The 26,536-nt window shown below is 44.5% G+C and overlaps 1 protein-coding gene across 2 annotated transcripts in view; it reads left to right on the top strand.

The window, feature by feature from the left end:
* The window catches only part of LOC121577100 (tetraspanin-18), a 111,530-nt gene extending 102,019 nt beyond the window's left edge, over positions 1-9,511 (top strand). For both annotated transcript variants that reach the window (XM_041890877.2, XM_041890878.2), the window contains exons 5-9: positions 193-267; positions 383-481; positions 6,140-6,316; positions 8,631-8,714; positions 9,236-9,511. In XM_041890877.2, coding sequence (XP_041746811.1) covers positions 193-267; positions 383-481; positions 6,140-6,316; positions 8,631-8,714; positions 9,236-9,283 — 483 coding nt within the window. In that variant the 3' untranslated portion in view covers positions 9,284-9,511. The remainder of the gene's footprint in view (positions 1-192; positions 268-382; positions 482-6,139; positions 6,317-8,630; positions 8,715-9,235) is intronic.
* The last annotated feature ends 17,025 nt before the right edge of the window (positions 9,512-26,536 follow it).

Genomic DNA, 26,536 nt, shown 5'->3' on the forward strand with positions numbered 1-26,536 from the left:
TCCGTGCACCAGGCCTCATGCATAGTTAATGTTGAGGTGAAGATTCCGATTTTTTTGTGACTCGCATTCACTTTTGCTGACACTCACTCTCTGTTACTCTCTCTCTCCCTTTATCTCTCTCCTCTCACTACATTTCTTGTCCACCCCCGCTCCCTCTCTCTCCCTCCCTCTCTCTCTCCTGTGTCCCTGCAGTTCTTCATGCTCATCCTGGTCATCTTCCTGGCGGAACTAGCTGCAGCCATCCTGGCCTTCATATTCCGGGAGCATGTGAATAGATTCTGTCCTTATGGATCCTATGTCCATCCACTGTAGTGTGATGGTGATACAGTAAAACCTCTGACCATACAGAACTAATACTAACATTCTCCATGTTCCTGTATAGCTGACCAGAGAGTACTTCACTAAGGAGCTGAAGAGGCACTACCAGGGCTACAACAACACTGATGTCTTCACTGGAACGTGGAACGCTATCATGAACACTGTAAGGCTAATATACTGTATTTGCTAAGATTGAGGGTTAATTCCATTTCAATATACTAAATTCAAGTAAATTCCAATCAGTTCACTAACAGAATTGACTGACTTGAAATGGAATTGACCCCAACCCTGATACTTGCTGTTGGTAGACATATACAAAATACAATAATCTACTTAGCAGACATCTTCTTGGACATCTTCAACCTGTCCCAGTCCCAGGCTGTAGTCCCCACTTGCTTCAAGGGGACCATCAGTCCCAGTGCCCAAGAAAAACAAGGTGACATGCCCAAATGACTATCGCCACGTCACACTCACCCAGCTCATCATGAAGTGCTTCGAGAGGCTGGTCATGACTTTGCCATCGATACTATTGGCCAACGTACAATCGCTTGATAATAAAGTGGTAGAACTAGAAGCACGTATATCCTACCAACGGGACATAAAAAACTGTAATATCTTATGTTTCACCGAGTCGTGGCTGAACGACAACATGAATAACATACAGCTGGCAGGTTATACACTGTATCGGCAGGATAGAACAGCAGCCTCTGGTAAGACAAGGGATGGCGGTCTATGTATATTGGTAAACAACAGCTGGTGCACGATATCTAAGGAAGTCTCAAGGTTTTGCTAGCCTGAGGTAGAGTATCTCATGATAAGCTGTAGACCACACTATCTACCAAGAGAGTTTTCATCTATATTCTTCGTAGCTATCTATTTACCACCACAAACCGATTCTGGCACTAAGACCGCTCTCAATTAACTGTATACGGCCATAAGCAAACAGGAAAACGCTCATCCAGAGGCGGCGCTCCTAGTGGCCGGGGACTTTAATGCAGGGAAACTTAAATCCGTTTTACCTCATTTCTTCCAGCATGTTAAATGTGCAACCAGAGGGAAAAAAACTCTAGACCAACTTTACTCCACACACAGAGAAGCGTACAAAGCTCTCCCTCGCCCTCCATTTGGCAAATCTGACCATAATTCTATCCTCCTGATTCCTGCTTACAAGCAAAAACTAAAGCAGGAAGCATCAGTGACTCGGTCAATAAAAAAAGTGGTCAGATGAAGCAGATGCTAAGCTACAGGACTGTTTTTGCTAGCACAGACTGGAATATGTTCCGGGATTCTTCCGATGGCATTGAGGAGTACACCAGATCAGTCACTGGCTTCATCAATAAGTGCATTGACGACATCGTCCCCACAGTAACTGTACGTACATACACCAACCAGAAGCCATGGATTACAGGCAACATCCGCACTGAGCTAAAGGGTAGAGCTGGCGCTTTCAAGGAGCGGGACTCTAACACAGAAGCTTATAAGAAATCCTGCTATGCCCTCCGACGAACCATCAAACAGGCAAAGCGTCAATACAGGACTAAGATCAAATCGTACTACACCGGCTCCGACGCTCGTCGGATGTGGCACGACTTGCAAACTATTACAGACTACAAAGGGAAGCACAGCCGCGAACTGCCCAGTAACACGAGCCTACCAGACGAGCTAAATTACTTCTATGCTCGTTTCGAGGCAAGTAACACTGAACCATGCATGAGAGTATCAGTTGTTCCGGACGACTGTGTGATCACGCTCTCCGTAGCCATTATGAGTAAGACCTTTAAACAGGTCAACATTCACAAGGCCGCAGGGCCAGACGGATTACCAGGACGTGTACTCCGAGCATGCGCTGACCAACTGGCAAGTGTCTTCACTGACATTTTCAACCTCTCCCTATCTGAGTCTGTAATGCCAACATGTTTCAAGCAGACCACCATAGTCCCTGTGCCCAAGAACACTAAGGTAACCTGCCCAAATGACTACCGACCCGTAGCACTCACGTCTGTAGCCATGAAGTGCTTTGAAAGGCTGGTCATGGCTCACATCAACACAATTATCCCAGAAACCCTAGACCCACTCCAATTTGCATACTGCCCCAACATATCCACAGATGATGCAATCTCTATTGCGCTCCACACTGCCCTTTCACACCTGGACAAAAGGAACACCTATGTGAGAAGGATATTAATTGACTACAGCTAAGCGTTCAACACCATAGTGCCCTCAAAGCTCATCACTAAGCTAAGGACCCTGGGACTAAACACCTCCCTCTGCAACTGGATCCTGGACTTCCTGACGGGCCGCCCCCAGGTGGTAAGGGTAGGTAACAACACATCCACCACACTGATCCTCAACACGGGGGCCCCTCAGGGGTGCGTGCTCAGTCCCCTCCTGTACTCCCTGTTCACTCATGACTGCATGGCCAGGCACGATTCCAACACAATCATTAAGTTTGCCAATGACACAACAGTGGTAGGCCTGATAACCGACAAAAACGAGACAGCCTATAGGGAGGAGGTTAGAGTCATGGCCGTGTGGTGCCACGCCAACAACCTCTCCTTCAATGTGATCAAGACAAAGGAGATGATTGTGGACTACAGGAAAAAGAAGAGGACAGAGCACGCCCCCATTCTCATCGACGGGCTGTAGTGGAGCAGGTTGAGAGCTTCAAGTTCCTTGGTGTCCACATCACCAACAAACTAACATGGTCCAAGCACACCAAGACAGTCATGAATAGGGCACGACAAAACCTATTCCCCCTAAGGAAACTGAAAAGATTTGGCATGGGTCCTCAGCTGCACCATCGAGAGCATCCTGACTGGTTGCATCACTGCCTGATATGGCAACTGCTCGGCCTCCGACCGCAAGGCACTACAGAGGGTAGTGCTTACGGCCCAGTACATCACTGGGGCCAAGCTTCCTGCCATCCAGGACCTCTATGCCAGGCAGTGTCAGAGGAAGGCCCTACAAATTGTCAAAGACTCCAGCCACCCTAGTCATAGACTGTTCTCTCTGCTACCGCACGGCAAGCGGTACCGGAGCGCCAAGTCTAGGTCCAATCGGCTTCTAAACAGTTTCTACCCCCTGAAAATCTAATCAAATGGCTACCCGGACTATTTTACGCTGCTGCTACTCTGTGTTTATTATCTAGGCATAGTCACTTTAATAACTCTACCGACATGTACCTATTACCTCAATTACCTCGACTAACCGGTGCCCCCGCACATTGACTCAGTACCGGTACCCCCTGTATATAGCCTCGCTATTATTATTTTACTGCTACTCTTTAATTTTTTGTTACTTTTAATTCTTCTTATTTTTTTATTTAATGTTTTATTTTTATTTTTATTTTTTGTATTCTTTCTTAAAATTGCATTGTTGGTTAAGGGCTTGTAAGTAAGCATGTGACAAAAACATTGATTTGATTTAACATTTGATTTGATTTGATGGCACTCTGGACCCACTCAAATCTGCCTACTGCTCCAACAGATCCACGGAAGATGCTATTTCCGTCGCTATTCACACGGCGCTAACACATCTGGACAAGAGAAAGACCTATGGGAGAATGCTGTTCATTGACTACAGTTCAATATTCTAAACTATTGTTCCCTCCAAGATCGAAACCAAGCTCAGAGCCCTGGGTCTGGACACCACCCTCTGCAACTTGATCCTGAACTTCCTGACGGGCAGACCACAGGCTGTGAGGATTAGCAACAACACCTCCTCCACGCTGACTCTTCACACAGGGGCCCTTCAGGGGTGTGTCCTCAGCACTCTGTACTCCCTGTTCACCCACGACTGCGTGGCTTTGCACGACAACAACTTCATCATCAAGTTTTCTGAGGATACCATGGTTGTAGACCTGATAACCAACAACGACAAGTCAGCCTAGAGGGAGGAGGTAAGTGAACTGGCATTGTGGTGCCAAGACAACAACCTCTCCCTCAAAGTCAACAAAACAAAGGAGTTGATTGTAGACTTCAGGAAGCAGATGAGGGAACATGCCCTGATCCACATCAATGGCACTGCAGTAGAAAGAGCCAGGAGTCTTAAGTTCCTCGGCGTCCACATCACTTAAGACTTGACATGGACCAACAACACCACCACTCTTGTCAAGAGGGCGCAACAGCATCTCTACTTCATAAGGCGGCTGAAGAAATTTGGCATGCCACCCCAGGTCCTCTCCAAATACTGCAGCTGCACCATCGAGAGCGTCCTGACCAGTTGCATCACGGCCTGGTACGGGAATTGCTCTGTGCACGACCACAAGGCCCTCCAGCCGGTGGTGAAGACGGCCTAGTACATCACTGGGACCGTGCTCCCACCCATCCAGGACATACAGTGCATTCGGAAAGTATTCAGACCCCTTGACTTTTTCCACATTTAGTTACGTTACAGACTTATTCTAAAATTGATCAAATAAAATAAAATCCTAATTAATCTACACACAATACCCCATAATGACAGCGAAAATAGGTTTTTAGAAATGTTTGCAAATGTATAAAAAAATAAAATAAAATAAACTGAAATACCTTATTTAAATAAGTATTCAGACCCTGTGCTATGAGACTCGAAATTGTGCTCAGGTGCATCCTGTTTCCATTGAGCATTTTTGAGATGTTTCTACAACTTGATTGGAGTCCACCTGTGGTAAATTCAATTGATTGGACATGACTTGGAAAGGCACACACCTGTCTATATAAGGTCCCACAGTTGACAGTGCATGTCAGAGCAAAAACCCAGCCATGAGATCGAAGGAATTGTCCGTAGAGCTCCGAGACAAGAGTGTGTCGAGGCACAGATCTGGGGAAGGGTGCTACAAAAATTCTGCAGCATTGAATGTCCACAAGAACACAGTGGCCTCCATCATTCTTAAATGGAAGAAGTTTGGAACCACCAAGACTCTTCCTAGAGCTGGCTGCTGGGCCAAACTGAGCAATCGGGGGAGAAGGGCCTTGGTCAGGGAAGTGACCAAGAACCCGATGGTTACTCTGACAGAGCTCCAGAGTTCCTCTGTGGATATGGGAGAACCTTCTTGAAGGACAACCATCTCTGCAGCACTCCACCAATCAGGCGTTTATGGTAGAGTGGCCTGACTGAAGCCACTCCTGAGTATTTTGCCAAAAGGCACCTAAAGGACTCTCAGACCATGAGACACAATATTCTCTGGTCTGATGAAACCAAGAAGTGTCACGTCTAGAGGAAACCTGGCACCATCCCTACGGTGAAGCATGGTGGTGGCAGCATCATGCTGTGGGGATGTTTTTCAGTGGCAGGGACTGGGAGACTAGTCAGGATCGAGGGAAAGATGAACAGAGCAAAGTACAGAGAGATCCTTGATGAAAACCTGCTTCAGAGCGCTCAGGATCTCTGACTGGGGCGAAGGTTCACCTTCCAACAGTTCAACGACCCTAAGCACAGAGCCAAGACAACGCAGGAGTGGCTTCGGGACAAGTCTCTGAATGTCCTTGAGTGGCCCAGCTAGAGCCCGGTCTTGAACCCGATCAACACCTCTGGAGAGACCTGAAAATAGTTCTGCAGCGATGTTCCACATCCAACCTGACAGAGCTTGAGAGGATCTGCAGAGACGAATGGGAGAAACTCCCCAAATACAGGTGTGCAAAGTTTGTAGCGTCATACCCAAGACTCAAGGTTGTAATCGCTGCCAAAGGTGCTTCAACAAAGTACTGAGTAAATGTGATATCAATAAGGGATCATAGCTTTCACCTGGATTCATCTGGCCAGTCTATGTCATGGAAAGAGCAGGTGTTCTTAATGTTTTGTATACTCAGTGTAATTTACCCACCTCTCCTCTCCTCCCCAGTTTGACTGCTGTGGAGTGAACAGCCCGGAGGACTTTGAGGAGAGCCTGTTCAGACTGATCAACCCCAATGAGATGGTCCCTGCGGCATGCTGCAGGAGGGGTAGTCACCCCGGAGACTCAGCCTACATCTCCCAGAAGGAGTGTCTGATGGGGAACATGCTGTTCAGAAACAACAAGGTTGGTACTGGTACTAGACTACTACAAAACACTACTATGAACCCTTTAGCCTTTTGGACCATGTAATAATCTTTATTGACCCATTCAACAAAGACAATGGACCTGAAATAGAGCAGAGCAGGACCTCCAGAGCAGGGCCCCTAGAGCAGTACCCACAGAACAGGTAGTACATCAGGAGGTACAGCACATCAGCTGTAGGTGGCACCTGAGATATCTGGCATCCCTCCACATTCCTACCCTAGGATTTGAACTGGCTACTGTCGTGACGTGACTTTCATTATTGTGATGACTATTATTTATCAAATAATTACCTACTCTGTTTAATTGTTACTAGATTAATTTAATCACGTAACAATTAACTCATTAGGAATTTGGGGCACCACAGGAAAGGTTGTTTAACGAGTTACCGTTTCCCAAATTAACTCTAAAGATATCTAGATATCTCTTATCATTTAACCATCATATATTAATAATTTACCTCATATCAGTCTCATTCTGAAAGTCGTAGGCTCTTTAAGTCTGACCGAACCCAGGTCTTACTGATCATTCTGTACCACACAAATTGATTTAATTATTTACTTACTAACTAATTAAAAATGATAACACAAGATACAAACACGTAAACGGTATAGGTAGGGATTAGAAACTTAATACAATTAAAATGGTTCCCTACCGGACTAACACAATATGACACTTGTTACAAAAGATGGCGAGTTAAACAGAGAGAGAGATAACACTTGGATACACATGGACCTACACTCACAGTTATCTTAATACTTTGCCCCGAACTGCCACCCGTTTGGGAAGAAAAGCAATGCATGTATTTACATGTTGGAGGTCTTCGTCGTGTATCTCTGTTGGACCAAGTCTTTCGGGGGAAGGGGTCGATTGGGCCTTCTTTTTCTGGTTACAATGTCCTTCTTCTTAGTTATCTGTTTACTTTCACACGTTCTGGAAGTGGTCTTCTGAGGACGGCTAATCAGCCGTGTCGATGATCCCCTGTGGGGTGATGAGAGCAGTGTAGTAGACAATGTTTTGACATTTTCCATATTCCATTTCTCATCATTCCCAACATTGTTGTTGTTGAAATATATTGTCCCAATGTTCATTGCTGGATGTTGAAGTTTTTGGGCGGAAAAAGTCTCTAAAACAAAGGCATCCTTTTCACCATACTAGAGTGCCAGAGATAGATTCTCCGCTCTAATTTATGGCAATGTTAAGGTGTCAAGACCCCCCCCGTGGGTCAGAGGTTCTTGTTGGTGTCGGCCATTTGCCAAGCTTATGTGAGGCCTTCGATCCTCACCCAGGGAGAGTCATGACACTACCTTCCAGTTGCTGGTTCGGCGCTCTAACCTCGAGGCTACCGCTGCCCCCTCTCCACACTGGGAGACGAAACCCTCCTCTGGCCTATCAGCTAGAGTGTGTGTTGGAGTGATGATATAATGTAGACTGCTTCTCTACTGGCACTGTCCTCATACCGGTAGACTGATTTGTGCTTTTCTATGTTCGGGTGTCAAGGAAGTATGTTTTACTGTGTATTGTAGAGTAGGGTAGAGTAGGGCAGTGTGTGTGTGTGTGTGTGTGTGTGTGTGTGTGTGTGTGTGTGTGTACTTATGCATGCTTGTGTTTGACTATGTAGATTGGAGTAGGGTAGGGTAGTTCGGGCGTGGAGGAGGGTAGGGAAGTGGGCGTGCATGTGTGCGTATGTGTAGGGAGAAACATACAGTATTTAGCCATATTGACAATTGGATTTAGCCATATTGACAAACGGAATGCACACGTTTGTGTGCTTGTGTGTGCGGGTCTATATTTATCTCTGTGTGTGCTTGCCTGTTTTAATGACTGTCTTGAGAGTGAAATGTAATTACAGTGAACACTGATAGGAAGGAGAGGCTCCAACTGTTGTTGTTAAGGCCTGTGGAACAATGCAGTATCTCCGGAAGGCGTCTGTCTCTCCCTGTCTCTCTCTCATTCACAGACAGAGCCTCATTAAAAGCCAATGAGGCCAGGGGCCCTGTCTCAGTCTGTCTCTCAGCCCATTCATCTAGTCTATTGTTCACTGACGCATTCAGTTATGGCTCTGATGCTATTTATATTGTCCATGGATTTCAGCCACACACACACACACACACACACACACACACATGCAGGCACAAGTGCAAGTGTACGCATGCACACACACACACACACACAGATACAGACACACACACACACACACATACACACATACAAACACACACATTTCAGCACTCTCTCAAATTGACTCATAATATTGAATTGTGACTGAGACTATTTCCTCTCTGTGTGTCTTCAGGGCTGCTACTCAGCGGTGGTGGACTACTTTGAGCTGTACATCTATGTGGCTGGAGCGCTGGCCATCGTGGTGCTCACCATCGAGGTAGGATTTCTTATAATAAACGCATTGTGAGTAGCCTCCAAATCAACAAGTTTTTCCTTATCAGTTGATGTGATTGGTAATGTAAGCGGTTTAGAAAAATCCATGTAGCTTATCTCCCCCACACACAGTACACAGCAACGGAATCTGAAATACTGGAGAATACATTGTTTGAAGCAAGTGCTGGTCACTTCCCCGTTTATAGTACGAATACCCCACTTAGTGGAGAATATTGGTGTTGCAGGACTGTTACACACCATACATTACATAGGATAACTTACTGAGGAGGCATCTCTGAAGTCATAACTATGGATATGGCAATCTATTCGATTTATTAGGTCAAGCCAGAGCTGAATTGTCTAATCATCTGCATGTAGATAGTTTGGTTTATTTTGTTTAGTTTCATCATCATCGTTTGGCTGCAGAACAGTCGACCAGTTTAGGCTAGCAGCATTTAAACACTTACTTGTGTCTTGTTCTCTGTCCTGACTGCTGTTCTGTCACTCCTCTGTTCTTCTCCACAGCTGTTTGCCATGGTCTTTGCCATGTGTCTCTTCAGAGGTATCCAGTAGGAATACTGCACCGCACGCCGGACAGGAGGACTTTTTGGAGCTAGAAATCAGGAGAAGGGAAAGAAAAATGTACACTTGTAAATGTATTGTTCTCTTTTATATCTGCAAAATTGATTGGTTGGAAAACAAACAAACAAAACAACACTCAGAAAACAAACAACTAGTACTTCTCAGCTGGACCTTTGAGGTACTTGGTGACAAAAAAAAGAAAGGATAGAAAGACAAAAAGACAAGAACGACAGGAAAATAAATAAATAACGTATGTAAAGTGCTTTGTGTGTAAAGTGAAACAGATGTTTCGTGGACCAGGTCTAACATGGACCGGGTGTATAGTAGTGGAACCAGGCGTGGCGAAGAGGACCTGGGTGAAACCAGGTGTGGTGAATAAGAGGACCTGGTTGAAGCCTGCCCTGTAGCAGAAGTAGCTTGAGACCCAGATCTGTTTGTGCTGTCTTGCTAGCTAACTGGGACTCAGGCTAGAGCAGAAGGCACTGCACTGACTTTTGGATGAAGAATATTTATACTTACTGAGTAAAAGGTTGGCTTGACTGCAATATAGAAATATGTGTTTTATGTACAATTTGGCTGTTCCTTCCTATTACCCCTTCCTCCCTCCGCCGACCCCCCGCCCTTCCATCTACTGCAACCCCACTCCCTCCCTCCCTCACACTTTCCCACTCCCTCCCTCCACTAACTATTATTAGAGCCACACCTCTTTAATGCTGCAAAAAGCCCCATCTATAGTGTGTGTGTGTGTCCATCCTTGTATGAATGAGTGCATGTGTGCATGTTGCCTCTGTTTGACCATCTTCAAGCTTGAAAGCCATCTTCTGATAAAATATTGTATTTGTATTGTGATGTTCATTGCAATAGTGGTTACATGTGGCTTAGGTGAAAATAAATGTATGTGTATGCATTTGTATTAGATTCTTGAAAAGATAATGACATTAAAATGGCATTCTAAAATGTTTTCCATGTGGTGAATTCCTTTCTAACGCATTTAAAAGTATGTACCCGGTAAAGCAGGATAGAAGGTCTAGTCAGATACTTTTTGGCAAGGGCGTAGGAAGATTTTTATTTAGAAAAACTAGTTGCCAGATTTGTTGAGGGACTTTTTCTCACTCTCAGTTGTTACAAGCAGTGGAGCCCGTGGAGGTGGTACTTAAGGACGGCTCGGAGTTTGAGTGTTTGTGGAGAAGCAAAACAGAATTAATCGTTCTATATTGTGGTAGGCGGTTTAGCAACAGCTGTGCTGGACTGTTGTCGACATGGATGATAGTTCTGATGGAATGGGTGGGGATGATGAAAGTCATGGACCTGGATGGTCTGTGGTGAAAGGAAAATAATGGCCCTGCTATAAGCACTACTGACAACAGTGCCGCTTCTAGTGTTGAGAGGGTAAAGGTTAGTGAACAACAAAAGTGATGATGTGTCGGAGTGGAAAGTTGTAATGGTGTTTGATGCGACCACGGGGTCTCATCTACAGCCTATTCGATTAACCAATGCCGTAAAGAAAGAGATAGGAGAAGTCACATTAGCCCGGTTCTTGTGTAGTGTATTTAATATTCTGTGCTGATCATGTTCAGCATGGGAAGATTATGAAAATGAAAACTCCCAATGGGAAGAAAATCATGTCCCTGGAGCTTCAGCTAAGGTGAGTGGTGTCATTTCTAAAATCACTCATAATGTCTCTTATACAGAGGCTGCTAATGGTCAGGAGTTTAAGAAATATGTAATTGGTTTAGAGATCAAACCTGATGAGATATGTGTTCAAGAAACATGACTTAGACCACATCTTGATTTTATTAGTCCTGGTTATTGTTCAGTCAGATCTGATAGATCAACTGGACAGGGTGGTGGGGGTTGTGCTATAAGGGTTCATAAGGCAAGGTATTGTATATCATAATATACCTGTCCCATCTGAATACAAATGTGTGATGGTGGAAATCTACAGTGCAGGAAGTAGTATTAAGTTGCTACATTTTTACAACCCTTGTCATCAATTATCTGTAGCGATGTTTGATGAAATATCAGGAGAATTGGGCTCTGGAGAGATATGGTGTAGCGACTTTAATGCCGATAATAGTTTATGGGGAAGTGCACATACAGATGCTAATGGTACTATTGTGGAAGATATTATGGAATAATAATATTATAGGGGTTACATCCTGCCTGGACGTCACACTGGCTTCTAACTCTAGAATATGCTGCTTCTGTGACCTCTTTGATTTTGAGTGCTGTGAATGTATATGTGCCAGTGAGTGAAGTGGGTGAGAAAAGGAAGGTGGTTCCTTGGTGGACTGAAGAGTGCACTGCGGCTATTCGAGAAAGAATTAGGGCTTACAGTGTCGCGTCGGAATATGACTCCTGGGAATCTACAGTCGTGGTCAAAAGTTTTGAGAATGACACAAGTATTGGTCTTCACAAAGTTCGCTGCTTCAGTGTTATGAGATATGTTTTCCAGATGTTACTATGATATACTGAAATATGATTACAAGCATTCCATAAGTGTCAAAGGCTTTTATTGACAATTACATTAAGTTTATGCAAAGAGTCAATATTTGCAGTGTTGACCTTTCTTTTTCAAGAGCTCTGCAATCCACCCTGACATGCTGTCAATTAACTTCTGGGCAACATCCTGACTGATGGCAGCCCATTCTTGCATAATCAATGCTTGGAGTTTGTCAGAATTTGTAGGTTTTTGTTTGTCCACCCGCCTCTTGAGGATCGACCACAAGTTCTCAATGGGATTAAGGTCTGGGGAGTTTCCTGGCCATGGAACTAAAATGTCGATATTTTGTTCCCCGAGCCACTTGGTTATCACTTTTGCCTTATGGCAAGGTGCTCCATCATGCTGGAAAAGGCATTGGTCGTCACCAAACTGTTCTTGGATGGTTGGGAGAAGTTGCTCTCGGAGGATGTGTTGGTACCAGTCTTTATTCATGGCTGTGTTCTTAGGCAAAATTGTGAGTGAGCCCACTCCCTTGGCTGAGAAGCAACCCCACACATGGATGGTCTCAGGATGCTTTACTGTTGGCATGACACAGGACTGATGGTAGTGCTCACCTTGTCTTATCCGGACAAGGTGTTTTCCGGATGCCCCAAACAAAGGGGATTCATCAGAGAAAATGACTTTACCCCAGTCCTCAGCAGTCCAATCCCTGTACCTTTTGCAGAATATCAGTCTGTCCCTGATGTTTTTCCTGGAGAGAAGTGGATTCTCTGCTGCCCTTCTTGTCACCAGGCCATCCTCCAAAAGTCTTCGCCTCACTGTGCGTGCAGATGCACTCACACCTGCCTGCTGTCATTCCTGAGCAAGCTCTGCACTGGTGGTGCCCCGATCCTGCAGCTGAATCAACCTTAGGAGACAGTCCTGGCGCTTGCTGGACTTTCTTGGGCGCCCTGACGCCTTCTTCACAACAATTGAACCTCTCTCCTTGAAGTTCTTGATGATCCGATAAATGGTTGATTTAGATTCAATCTTACTAGCAGCAATATCCTTGCCTGTGAAGCCCTTTTTGTGCAAAGCAATGATGACGGCACATGTTTCCTTGCAGGTAACCATGGTTAACAGAGGAAGAACAATGATTTCAAGCACCACCCTCCTTTTAAAGCTTCCAGTCTGTTATTCTAACTCAATCAGTATGACAGAGTGATCTCCAGCCTTGTCCTCGTCAACACTCTAACCTGTGTTAACGAGAGAATCACTGACATGATGGCAGCTGGTCCTTTTGTGGCAGGGCTGAAATGCAGTGGAAATGTTTTTGGGGGATTAAGTTCATTTTCATGGCAAAGAGGGACTTTGCAATTAATTGCAATTCATCTGATCACTCTTCATGACATTCTGGAATATATGTAAATTTTCATCATCAAAACTGAGGCAGCAAACGTTGTGAAAATTAGTATTTGTGCCATTCTCAAAACCTTTGACCACGACTGTATTTGATTTCCAAAGGAAGAGAGCTTTAGTGGTTAGGGTCATTAAGTCTGTCAAGAGAAATGCATAGAGACAGTTCTGCTGTACAATAGGCAAGGGTACTGAGCTGGGGGATGTATGGTCAATGTTGAAGAAGCAGACTGGAAGAAGCAAGTCCACTCGAATTCCAGTTTTGCTTGTGCGTAAAACAATGGCTGTAACTGATGAAGAAAAAGCTGACTTGTTGGGGAAGACATTTGCTAGGGTACAAACTGTGGTTACTTTGGACAAAGTACAGTGCATTCGGAAAGTATTCAGACCCCTTGACTTTTTCCACATTTTGTTACGTTAGAGCCTTTTTCTAAAATTAAATTGTTTTTTTCCCCCTCATCAATCTACACACAATACCCCATAATGACAAAGCAAAACAGGTTTTTAGACATTTTTGCACATTTATAAAAAATATCACATTTACATAAGACTCAGACCCTTTACTCAGTACTTTGTTGAAGCACCTTTGACAGTGATTACAGCCTCGAGTCTTCTTGGGTATGATGCTACAAGCTTGGCACACCTGTATTTGGGGAGTTTCTCCCATTCTTCTCTGCAGATCTTCTCAAGCTCTGTCAGGTTGGATGGGGAGTGTCGCTACACAGCTATTTTCAGGTCTCTCCAGAGATGTTCGATTGGGTTCAAGTTCGGGCTCTGGCTGGACCACTCAAGGAAATTCAAAGACTTGTCCCGAAGCCACTCCTGTCTTGGATGTGTGCTTTGGGTCGTTGTCCTGTTGGAAGGTGAACCTTCGCATCAGTCAAGGACCTCTATGTACTTTCCTCCATTCATCTTTCCCTCTATCCTCTGTAGCTCAATTGGTAGAGCATGGCGCTTATAACGCCAGGGTAGTGGGTTCGAACCCCGGGACCACCCATACGTAAAAATGTATGCACACATGACTGTAAGTTGCTTTGGATAAAAGCGTCTGCTAAATGGCATATTATTATTATTATTATAGTCTCCCAGTCCCTGCCGCTGAAAAACATCCCCACAGCATGATGCTGCCACCACCATGCTTCACTGTAGGGATGGTGCCAGGTTTCCTCCAGATGTGGCACTTGGCATTCAGGCCAAAGAGTTCAATCTTGGTTTCATCAGACCAGAGAATCTTGTTTCTCATTGTCTGAGAGTCTTTAGGTGCCTTTTGGCAAACTCCAAGCGGGCTGTCATGCGCCTTTTACTGAGGAGTGGCTTCCGTCTGGCCACGCTACCATAAAGGCCTAATTGGTGGAGTGCTGCAGAGATGGTTGTCCTTCTGGAAGATTCTCCCATCTCCACAGAGGAACTCTGGAGCTCTGTCAGCGTGACCATCTGGTTCTTGGTCACCTCCCTGACCAAGGCCCTTCTCCCCCGATTGCTCAGTTTGGTCAGCCGGCCAGCTCTAGGAAGAGTCTTGGTGGTTCCAAACTTCTTCCATTTAAGAATGATGGAGGCCACAGTGTTCTTGGGGACCTTCAATGCTGCAGACATTTTTTGGTACCCTTCCCCAGATCTGTGCCTCGACACAATCCTGTCTCGGAGCTCTACGGACAATTCCTTTGACCTCATGGCTTGGTTTTTGCTCTGACATGCACTGTCAACTGTGGGACCTTATATAGACAGGTGTGTGCCTTTCCAAATCATGTCCAATCAATTGAATTTACCACAGGTGGACTCCAATCAAGTTGTAGAAACATCTCAAGGATGCTCAATGGAATCAGGATGGACCTCAGCTCAATTTTGAGTTTCATAGCAAAGGTCTGAATACTTATGTAAATAAATTTTTTTGTTTTTATAAATTTGCCAACATTTCTAAAAACCTGTTTTCGCTTCGACATTATGGGATATTCTGTGTAGATTGATGAGGAAAACATTTATTTTAATCAATTTTAGAACAAGGCTATAATGTAAAAAAAGGTGGAAAGAGTCAAGGGGTCTGAATACTTTCCGAATGCACTGTATATAAGCAACAAAGGTGTGAGATTTTAAATGCTAATGTAAACGTGTATAAGAAAAGGGATACTTCTTTGGATGCTGATTTTACCATACATGAGATGTGTTTAGCCTTAATAGGCTGTGGATATACAACCCCAGGTCATGATCATTTGTGCTATGTAATGTTTAAGCATCTACCTGATGAGGTCATACATGTTCTACTGGAATTATTTAATAAGATTTGGAGTGAGGGGGTTATACCTTCTGGATGGAAACGTGCAGTAATATTACCTTTCGCAAAGTCTTGTAAGGATCCTTCATGTGTTAATAGTTACAGACATATAGCACTGACCTCTAACTGATGGAAAAGTTGATAGTCAACAGACTGTCTTATTTCCTGGAACATAGAGGTTTATTGAGTCAATGTCAAAGTGGCTTCTGTAAAGGTAGATCTACCTTGGATGCATTAGTAAAGGTGAGCAATGGAGTTGAAAAAACTCTGGTCATGAAAAAATGAATGGCTACTGTCTTTTTTGACATTGAAAAGGCATATGACAATATGTGGAGAGAAGGCCTCCTGATTTAAGATGGAAATACTTGGTATTGGTGGGAGGTTATATAACTGGGTTTTGGCCTTATTTAATTGCTATTTTTGAGTTAAAATAGGATCCATTTTATATGAAGCCAATGGAGTTGACAATGGTATTCCTCAAGGCAGTGCTATCAGTCCTATTTTGTGAGGAGGGTTTCTACATTCAAATATTTGGGTCAATGAGTGATATACATGGAAAAATCATGTCATACATTTTGAAATAAAGTGTAAGAAGGTGGTGAATCTTATGCGCTCGGTCTCTGGTTATGAATGGGGTGCTGACAGACAATCGTTGATGGATATTTATAGAGCTCTGTTTAGGACGACAATTGATTACGGGTGTATAGTTTATGGAACAGCGCCAAAAATGTGGCTTCAGAGGCTGGACAGAATCCAGTTTCTAGCTTTAAGCATTGGTGCATTTAAATCAAGATCTGTAAGTGCCTTACTAGTGGAGGCAGGTGAGATGCCTTTGGATATATGGTGTAAAAGATTGTCATTAGCTTATTGGGTTAGTCTGTGAGGTTGATCATCCCACTGCTACTGTTCTAGATGACTGTTGGGGAATAGTAGATAAGGCAGTGGTTTTGGTTGGACAGTTGAAAAGCTTGCTGATGAGAGTGGTCTGAGCAAGTTGGAGGTTGGCTCTTCTGTGGTGATAGAGAATGTTCCTCTGTGGTTACTCCCGGATTCTGTTGTTGATCTAACCTTGGTTGAGAAAATAAAAGATGGGTCAGAAGTCAATTATATAGGGAAACTGGTTGACAATTACATTGGTAGAAGTTTTTATGAATTTTTACTGCTTTTCACAGATCGATCCAAGGACCCAGATAGTGGGCGCACAGTAGCAGGCGTTTACATTCCTGAATTTGATGTGCAGATATGTAGAAGACTAACAGATGAACTGTCAGTATACTCAGTTGAACTGTTGGCGATAGTAGTTGACCTCCAGTGGGTGGAGGGCGCTCAACCTATCAGAATTATAGTATGCTCAGATTCTCTGTCTGTATTGAATAGTTTATCATCTCACAAATCTAATAGGAGTGACCTACTATAGGAGGCATTAATGTTATTATGGAGAATCGAAAGACTGTGCGTAGGACTGAGATTCTGCTGGAATCCCAGCCCATTCGGGTGTGGAAGGGAATGAAATTGTAGACCAGATAGCCAAAAGGGCTTTAAAACGAGATATAATTGATATTCATGTTCCACTGGGTTGAGGTGAGGCCAAATGTAAGATCACAGGCATTTTGATAGATGTGTGGCAGAAAATATGTGTTTATATGCCCTCCAAAGAAAGGTTGGTGGACCAAGATTCAAAGGCCAGATTAGGAAGGAAGAGGTGGTGTTTGATCAATTGCGCCTAGGACATTGTACATTGAACTCGTCATTACATCTGGTTGGCAAGCATGTGAATGGTTTGTGTCTGGAGTGTTGTTATATTGTTGTAAGTATGTTGAAGAGAGGGAACATTTGAGGTGTAGGGTCTTTGGGGTTGGGCGGGTTTGGAAGGGATTTTGGGGATGGGGGAGGGTCTTTTAGAAGTAAGTAGGGCTCTTTTTTTTTTTTTTTCTCAGAAGTACTGAGTTAAATAGGAGGATTTAGAAATGTGGAGCTAATGTGATTGACCACACACTCCAGCACAGTAGGTAGCGGCATGCACCTTAAACGTTAGTTTGCGGGCCACCATTATATCATAGAAGAAGAAGAAGACTGGCAGTGTGTGAGTGAGAAAATGCAGCACCACCAACATTACTCACCGCACAGGGTAAAGTCATTGTTTTGTGGTAACAACAAAGGAAGTTTAAGTAAAAAGCGTGTAAAGGGCAATGAACATTAATATGTTAGAACGAACGTGAGCAACTATAAGCTTTCTCCTGGCTAGTAGCTATTTAGCTTTACATTTACAGTTTAGTCATTTTTATCTGTGTCAGGTTTTATCTAGCCCTTGATCATGACTCTCAGTTCCATTACATTACACATAAATCATTGGATTTAGGCATCTTCTGTAGGGGGAAGTTTTGTTAAGATCCCCGAGGCTCAATCGGAACATTAACACGTGACCTTGTGGTACGGTATTGGAAACATAAGGACCTTTCCCCCCAAAAAAATTATAGGGTTAGTGTTTCCACATGGCATATCTCCATGTTACAAGATTTGTTTACGGAAAACAGACGGAAGACGAGGTGACCACCTGTGCTAATTAGCTACCTAGCATGCGCAGAACGCCTGTGTTCCTTCGTGGACACCAGCACGCGGTACCGCGCGGTGAAACACCACTTCCCATTCTATTTCAATGGAGGGAAAGCGGCAAGAAACGGAGTGGGCGGGAACCGTTGGGTAGCGCGAACGTGGCGTGGGAGGCGGTGATAAAGTCAGCATTTCCCAACATTATGCAAATCACCAGCGGCGACCGCTGGGCGATGACAAATTTGACGCTATGCGACCCAAGGCTGGAGACTTTCTTCAGCGAAGATGGCTGACAAAAATACTAATGTAAGTAATTATAGCGTGGAACCCCGTATTATGGGCATATTCAACAGCGTTTAAGAAATATATTACCTTCAACAGTGTTATCTTGTGATCAAGCCATCAATATTTAGTGATTATTGGTGTCGTAAAAATGTTAGCTAAAGGGTTAGCAATTAGCATGTTTGACATTTCAATGGAAATACTACTATTATCAGCTTTTTGATAAGCAGTTTAGCAAAAACATACGTCCCGTATTATCGGCATACGGTCGACAGTTATTGGCCACCTTACTATTTTGTTAAATTACAAGACATATCAGTTTAATTTTGTTGAAAAAAGCGACACCAACCTCGTATCCGAAGTATTTACTAGATAGTTGACTAGTTGGCTAGCCTTTCGGTAAAAAATAATGACTTGCCTGCCTGTGGACTCTTAAAAAAGGGTTCCTCACCAACATATTCAGTGTTGTAACCAAATAATGTCTCATAATTTGTTTTACAGATTAATCTTATGTTTTGAGAAAGTAGATAACAGTTGAATACTAAAATATAAATGAGTATGAATAATTTACATCAAATAAAACGTTAATTTCAGTAATGTGCATTGACATAAACAATGAAAACACTGTTGGAGTTTGTTGCAGAGTTGCACTTGGAAAGTAAAGGAAGAAATACACAAGATGGGTTGAATAAATATATATATATTATATTTTAGACATGTATTTTTTTGTACAAATAAATAATTTAATATGAACACAAACAAAACAAACAGTTAAATCTCGACCTCCATCCCTATATTGTCACAAAAATCACAATAAAAATCCAGCTCCACCACTACCTCTGGATCCCACTGCACACTTCTGCAGTGGAACCAGTGCTGGCAGAAGTCACAGCACACCCATGGCACCTCGGATCTACACTCCTGAGGGGAGCTTGCAGGCGGATCATGCTCCCCGCAGCGAGAACAGCAGGTGGTGTCTTCTTTTATATAAAATAATAATAAAATTGATTAACATGTTTTGCAAAATGTAGAAGTTCTTCAACAACAATAGTAATTGATACAACTGAGAGAGAAAAAAACAGATTATGAAGTACCTGAGAGTGATGCCATGGGTGGCGTGACAGACGTGACCGGTGGAGCTTTTCTCTTCCTTTTCTGTGCTGCAGTTTGAGAAAAAGTAGTGTTAGACAGCATGTTTCATGAAAATCCTTTTCAACTTTTTTACATCAATACTTCTGGAGGAAGCTGCAGAAGTTTTGGAGTAGGTGGAGATGACTTGAGGGCTGGTGCTATGGACTGTAGATACGTAAAGATATATTTTTTTTACATTGCTGTTTTATGAAACAGATAACAAACAGTCATTTTTTCTTAATTTAACATGTGTTTACCTGTGGAGGTGGCTGTATTCAAATTGCAGGGGGCAGGGACACCAGATGAGGTTGCTATGGTGGTGTGACCAGGGGAGACGGAGGAGGCAGTTGGTCCAGAGGAGGCCGTGTTGGTGGTGACAAACAGGTGGGGTGGTGTGCAGCGTGGTGGTGGTGGTGGACAAAACCGCCGACGATGGCTTGGAGGACCTGGTGTTTGTAATGGTGGGGTTGAGGGGCCGACGATGGTGTAGCCGGGAGAGTAGGCACGTGGCCTTCTGCAGCTGGGGACTGCGGCGGCTCCTACAGGTGTTGCACACTGGGAGGCACTGGCAGTGGTGATGCAGCTGTCAGGAGTGGTTCCAGCAGGGGGTCCAGCAGAGGCGATGGCGTCAATGCCCTCTCCTGTGCCCTCTGTGTTCTGAGGGCTGCCCAACCCTCTTTCTCCTCTGCCTCTGCCCTCTCCTTCTCACCCCTCTCCTGCCACTGGCGCGTGTATTCCTCCCCGGTGAGGCATGTGGCGACCACAGGGAGTCTTCTGTATCGATCTAGCCGATAGTTCAGGACAGTAAGGATGTTCCCCAGGTCCTTCGCTATCAACCCCCCCTCTATTAATGGGTGCTCTTCTAGAGCTAGGGCTGGGACTGGAGCAGGGGCTGGGACTGGAGCAAGGGTTGAGGGTCCTCCTGTGGTCACTGGGGAGGAGGTACTGATGGACGGCACAGTGCTGCTGGTTCCAGGAGAGGCGGTGGTGGGACCCGGTAGGGACCGAGACGGCATTAAACGGGACCCTTCAATGGCTGAAGGGTCAAAAGGGAAGAGGCCACACTTCTTAAACCCTTCCACCACATAGCGCATGTCCTTGCAGCGCTGGTACGGGTAGCGGAATACTCTGGCAAATTCTGATTTGTTTACCATGTAGGAGTGGTCAAAATGGCTAAGGTCTCCAGCTACCTTGGAGAACTCAGCCTTTAAAGGGCCAAAGTATGCCACATCCAGCAGCTGCAGGACATGGGTGCAGTGTGGTGGAAGACAAAGAAGTATAACCCCTTCACTTAGTGCCGCCGCGAGCACTTCCGGCTCCATGTGGCTCTTGTGCCCATCGAAGAGGAGGAGAGGGCGCTCTTTCACTGCTGAAACCACTTCCTGAACAGGTCCCCGTCAATGTAGCCACTGTTTGACCGTCCATACAAGGCTTGGGGGGGGGGGGCCTCCCAGTGTGTAGTGGCCACCGGGGAAACACTTGGGGTAGATGATAAATGGGGGGACGTCCTCTTCAGCTGCGTTGAAGCAGGCCAGCACTGTGATGTGCTCCTTGGTCCCCAGACTCATTGCAGCCTGCTGGTACACATGTTTTGCGCCCCGGGGAGCCAGGACTTTGTGCCTGCGCTGGTCGCTACGAAACCCAGACTCATCGCAGTTATAGATTTGTCTGGGTTTCACCCTCAACCCACTCTCCTCCAAGTACTTGTGCCTCCTCCTGAACATTTCCCACCACCTCTTCCCCAGTGGTGGGATTGTTTCACCTGGGTGCCGAAACCTACAATAGAATAGAATATATAATTGCCCATCCAGGATGAAAATGTTTGTTTTGGCATCACCATACACATCCACATTTACATCACACACATTGAGAACAGTCAGTCCAGCAATCTACATACATAAACACATAGAACACCAAATACCTGCGTATTTTGTCAGCGTATTTCATCAGCCTCTGTCTGGTGAAGCGGAACCCATGGCTGGCGCTGTAGATACAGTACTGCACCAGAGAATTTTCATCCTCTGGTGCAAGCAATGTGGGTGGTCCACTGCGACAACCATGGGTCACCCGTCCGCTCAGCCTGTCCGCCAGGGTCTGCCGCGGTACACCATGCACCTTGGTAGATAAGAAAAGAAAACTGTTACTAGCAGATAAAATTCACATACACATGGTAATCTCCTAAAAACAAAAGATGGCTAACCTTGGCAGCCTGGCGGATAGCCATCCCTGCCCCGCAGTCCTCCATGGCATGGAACATGTCCACCTCACTCCACTGCTTCCTGTTGACTTTCTCCATGCTGTGGTGGTAAATACATGTAGCTAAATAACTTGGCATACTATACACATTTTAGAAAGATAACTCAATCTGAATATGTATAAACATTTACATTTCAAAGCTAAGGCATTGAAAAGTGATGAAAGTTTTCACAATAACTGAAAGTGTACCCACGTTTTTTGTTTGATGTTATGTGTAATGAAAATTAGTGTCCCAATTAGTTTAATATTGATGCATACATTGTAACATTTGACTTAATACTACCTCTATTTAGCTCTTGTAAGATTAAACATAGCCAACAGTGATAGGTGTCAAAAAGTTAATGGTTCAAAGTTCCAAATACATTTTTGCAGATTGTGCAAAACGCCCCCATCAGAGGACTCAAATTTTGATACGGTAAAGCTTGACAACATTCAGCTGTTTTCGTGATATGTATTATCTAACGCTTACAATTTCTTTCCTTTTTGCTGTCTTAGCAGTTCTATCAACATTTAGGAACTAAGCTAGCAAACTCTCAAAACCTAACTTAACTTACATAAATTGCACTGAAAATCAGTGGTCAGCTAGCTAGAAGGGTGTCTTTAGTCGCAAAATGTACCATTATTTTCCAGTCCATTTAAATGTTGAGCTCGAGGTGATTTAGTCCTCTAACCGCTAGAGAGTGTCCGAAGTTAGGGGGTGTCCGATGTTGGGGGAAAATTAGCTAATGTCATAACGAATCATGTGGAAAAATGTACAGTTGAGAGGAATATTTTAGTTAATGTAGAGACAAACGATTATGCATATTTTTTTGTCATAAAGTTAATTTACTAAAATCGCTATTTAGCAAGCCAGCTGACTAGCTAGCTAGCTAGCTAACTTTATAGGCGTTGTGACATTTCCATTTACATAATTTAGCAGACGCTCTTATCCAGAGCGACTTACAAATTGGTGGGGTCGTACTCTGCGAAAGTTGTAGAGCATGAACCTGCAGGATCGGGTCACCGCTTTGATGTTAGCGGAGAACGACAGGGTGTTGTCCAGGGTCACGCCAAGGTTCTTTGCACTCTGGGAGGAGGACACAATGGAGTTGTCAACCGTGATGGTGAGATCATGGAGCGAGCAGTCCTTCCCCGGGAGAAAGAGCAGCTCCGTCTAGCTTGAGGTGGTGATCCGACATCCACACTGATATGTCTGCCAGACATGCAGATATGCGATTCGCCACCTGGTTATCAGAAGGGGGAAAGGAGAAAATGAATTGTGTGTCGTCTGCGTAGCAATGATAGGAGAGACCATGTGAGGATATGACAGAGCCAAGTGACTTGGTGTATAGAGAGAATAGGAGAGGGCCTAGAACTGAGCCCTTGGGGACACCAGTGGTGAGAGCACGTGGTGCGGAGACAGATTCTCGCCACGCCACCTGGTAGGAGCGACCTGTCAGGTAGGACGCAATCCAAGAGTGAGCAGCGCCGGAGATGCCCAACTCGGAGAGGGTGGCGAGGAGGATTTGATGGTTCACAGTATCAAAGGCAGTGGATAGGTCTAGAAGGATAAGAGCAGAGGAGAGAGAGTTAGCTTTAGCAGTGCGGAGAGCCTCCGTGACACAGAGAAGAGCAGTCTCAGTTGAATGACCAGTCTTGAAACCTGACTGGTTTGGATCAAGAAGGTCATTCTGAGAGAGATAGCAGGAGAGTTGGCTAGAGATGGCACGCTCAAGACTTTTGGAGAGAAATGAAAGAAGGGATACTGGTCTGTTGTTGTTGACATCAGAGGGATTGAGTGTAGGTTTTTTGAGGAGGGGTGCAACTCTCGCTCTCTTGAAGACTGAAGGGACATGGCCAGCAGTCAAGGATGAGTTGATGAGCGAGGTGAGGTAAGGGATAGGGTCAAGTGGGCAGGTTGTTGGGTGGCCGGCCGTCACAAGTTGCAAGATTTCATCTGGAGAGAAAGGGGAGAAAGAAGTCAAAGCATAGGGTAGGGCAGTGTGAGCAGGACCAGCGGTGTCATTTGACTTAATAAATGAGGATCGGATGCCTTCTTTTCAAAATGGTTGACGAAGTCATCCACAGAGAGGGAGGAGGGAGGGGGAGGAGGAGGAGGATTCAGCAGGGAGGAGAAGGTGGCAAAGAGCTTCCTAGGGTTAGAGGCAGAGGCTTGAAATTTAGAGTGGTAGAAAGTGGCTTTAGCAGCGGAAACAGAGGAAGAGAATGTAGAGAGGAGGGAGTGAAAAGATGACAGGTCCACAGGGAGTGTAGTTTTCCTCCATTTCCCTCTTCTGTGAGCTCGCAATGAGTCGTCAAGCCACGGAGCAGGAGGGGAGGACCGAGCCGGCCGGGAGGATAGGGGACATAGAGAGTCAAAAGATGCCGAAAGGGAGGAGAGGAGGGTTGAGGAGGCAGAATCAGGAGATCGGAGGGAGAAGGATTTAGCAGAGGGAAGAGATGATAGGATGGAAGAGAAGAGAGTAGCGGGAGAAAGAGAGCGAAGGTTGCGACGGCACATTACCATCTGAGTAAGGGCAGAGTGAGAAGTGTTGGAGGAGAGCGAGAGAGAAAAGGATACAAAGTAGGGGTCGGAGACTTGGAGGGGAGTTGCAGTGAGATTATTAGAAGAACAGCATCTAGTAAAGATGAGGTCAAGCGTATTGCCTGCCTTGTGAGTAGGGGGGGACGGTGAGAGGGTGAGGTCAAAAGAGGAAAGGAGTGGAAAGAAGGAGGCAGAGAGAAATTAGTCTAAGGCAGACGTAGGGAGATTAAAGTCACCCAGAACTGTGAGGGGTGAGCCATCCTCAGGAAAGGAACTTATCAAGGCGTCAATCTCATTGATGAACTCTCCAAGGTAACCTGGAGGGCGATAAATGACAAGGATGTTAAGCTTGAATGGGCTAGTGACTGTGACAGCATGGAATTCAAATGAGGAGATAGACAGATGGGTCAGGGGAAAAAGAGAGAATGTCCACTTGGGAGAGATGAGGATTCCTGTGCCACCGCCGCGCTGACCAGATGCTCTCGGGGTATGCGAGAACACATGGTTAGAAGAGGAAAGAGCAGTAGGAGTAGCAGTGTTTTCTGTGGTAATCCATGTTTCCGTCAGCGCCAAGAAGTCGAGGGACTGGAGGGTAGCATAGGCTGAGATGAACTCTGCCTTGTTGGCCGCAGAACGGCAGTTCCAGAGGCTGCCAGAGACCTGGAACTCCACGTGGGATGTGCGCGCAGGGACCACCAGATTAGAGTGGCAACAGCCATGTGGTGTGAAGCGTTTGTATGGCCTGTGCAGAGAGGAGAGAACAGGGATAGACAGACACATAGTTGACAGGCTACAGAAAAAGGCTACAATAATGCAAAGGAGATCGGAATGAAATGAACTAAACATCTGGGAAAGCGAGAGAGCGGGGCCTCCCTCACTTACGTTTCATTGAAACACTCAAATATAACTCTCCCAACTTCCACTTTAGAAATTATAATTGTTGTAAACTACAGCGGTTCAATGTTTCTAGGAATAGACTAACTTAGTTTATTCAGCTAGCTAACTTGGTACAGTATTCTTCCATGAAAACCGTCCAGGGTATTAGTATGAAATTGTAATTAGTGTTGTTTAATGTTTTAGGGACTCCTGAGAAAACCAGCAAACCAGGCTGTCGTCTTGTGAAACAGTGGATGTAAAGAATCTAGCTAGCTAAAGCATTTACTACAAATTGAATGTACAATTTTGTAAGCTTGCCTTGCTGATATTTGCAATGCAATGCAGCTGAAGAAACTAGCTAGCTAACTATTTTCTTGCTTATTGTGTAGTGGAGGATAAAAATACCTGTATGCCTATAGATGTGTAACTAGCTATGTAGCCGATCTGTGTATGGACCCTAAAACGTTTGGTATAAATATTAGTTCAGAACCTCAGCTATCATAGCCGGTTGTATCGACTTCAAACCAGTCTGAATGGTATAATGAAGCCTATGGATTGAGTACAATGTAATATACCTTGATTGTGCCAAGGATGCAAGTCGTATATACATGTAGTTATTAACAAGCATGAGATCCCCACATTGTAGCCTGTACATTGAATATATTCACTGACCATGTACTCTACCTTGGCAAATAAAGGTGCAGTTCAAGTATGAATGTCTGTGAGACATTCTTTTTCAGTCATATCCAATACCAGGAGTATCAAACTCCAGTCTTTGAATGATGCTGTGTCTGCATGTATGTATTACAATTATACACTTCAACAATGTTTACCAATCCTGGTCCTGGGACATCAATGGTTACACATTGTAACTATGCAATAGACTAGAAACATGATTTAACTGATTTGTAATTCATATATACAGAAACATCATTTTAAAAAGAGTACACTACACTTCCTATGCATTATGTAAGTACTCTAAAACAGGTTCATCTCAATATCTAATTTCCTTCATCTGCACTGATCTGAGGACACAGGATATGAAACGCTTTATTGAAAGTTCATTATCCAAGTGTTATAAATACATTAATGCATTATAAATATTATAATTGTAATATTATAAATACAAATTCAATCTGTACTTCAATGCACATCTGGTGTGCATTATAACAACAGAGGAAGAAAGAGGAGGTGGGTAGAGAGGTGTAAGAAAGAGTGTCAAAGACAGAAAGGGAAAGAGGTTAGAACAGAGGAGCATGGAAGACAGCATATGATTAATGAATTACAGTGCTACTAAACTTCATATTCTCTCAGGTCATCACAATTATATAGTGTCTCTAGTGGTGTCTCCTAACCAGCCTTGGTTGCCCAATAGGCCCGAAGGTTATCTTAAGAGCGGGTGAGTTGGCGATGACGGGACTGGGGGTTGGCATCCTCTCTCACATCAAAACATACCTGCAGTTGAGAGACAGATGGAGAGAGAGATAGCATGATTAAGCCTTGTGTTGTTGTTATTCT

The sequence above is a fragment of the Coregonus clupeaformis genome, chromosome 11, assembly GCF_020615455.1.
Source record: "Coregonus clupeaformis isolate EN_2021a chromosome 11, ASM2061545v1, whole genome shotgun sequence".
Taxonomy (NCBI): Eukaryota; Metazoa; Chordata; class Actinopteri; order Salmoniformes; family Salmonidae; genus Coregonus; species Coregonus clupeaformis.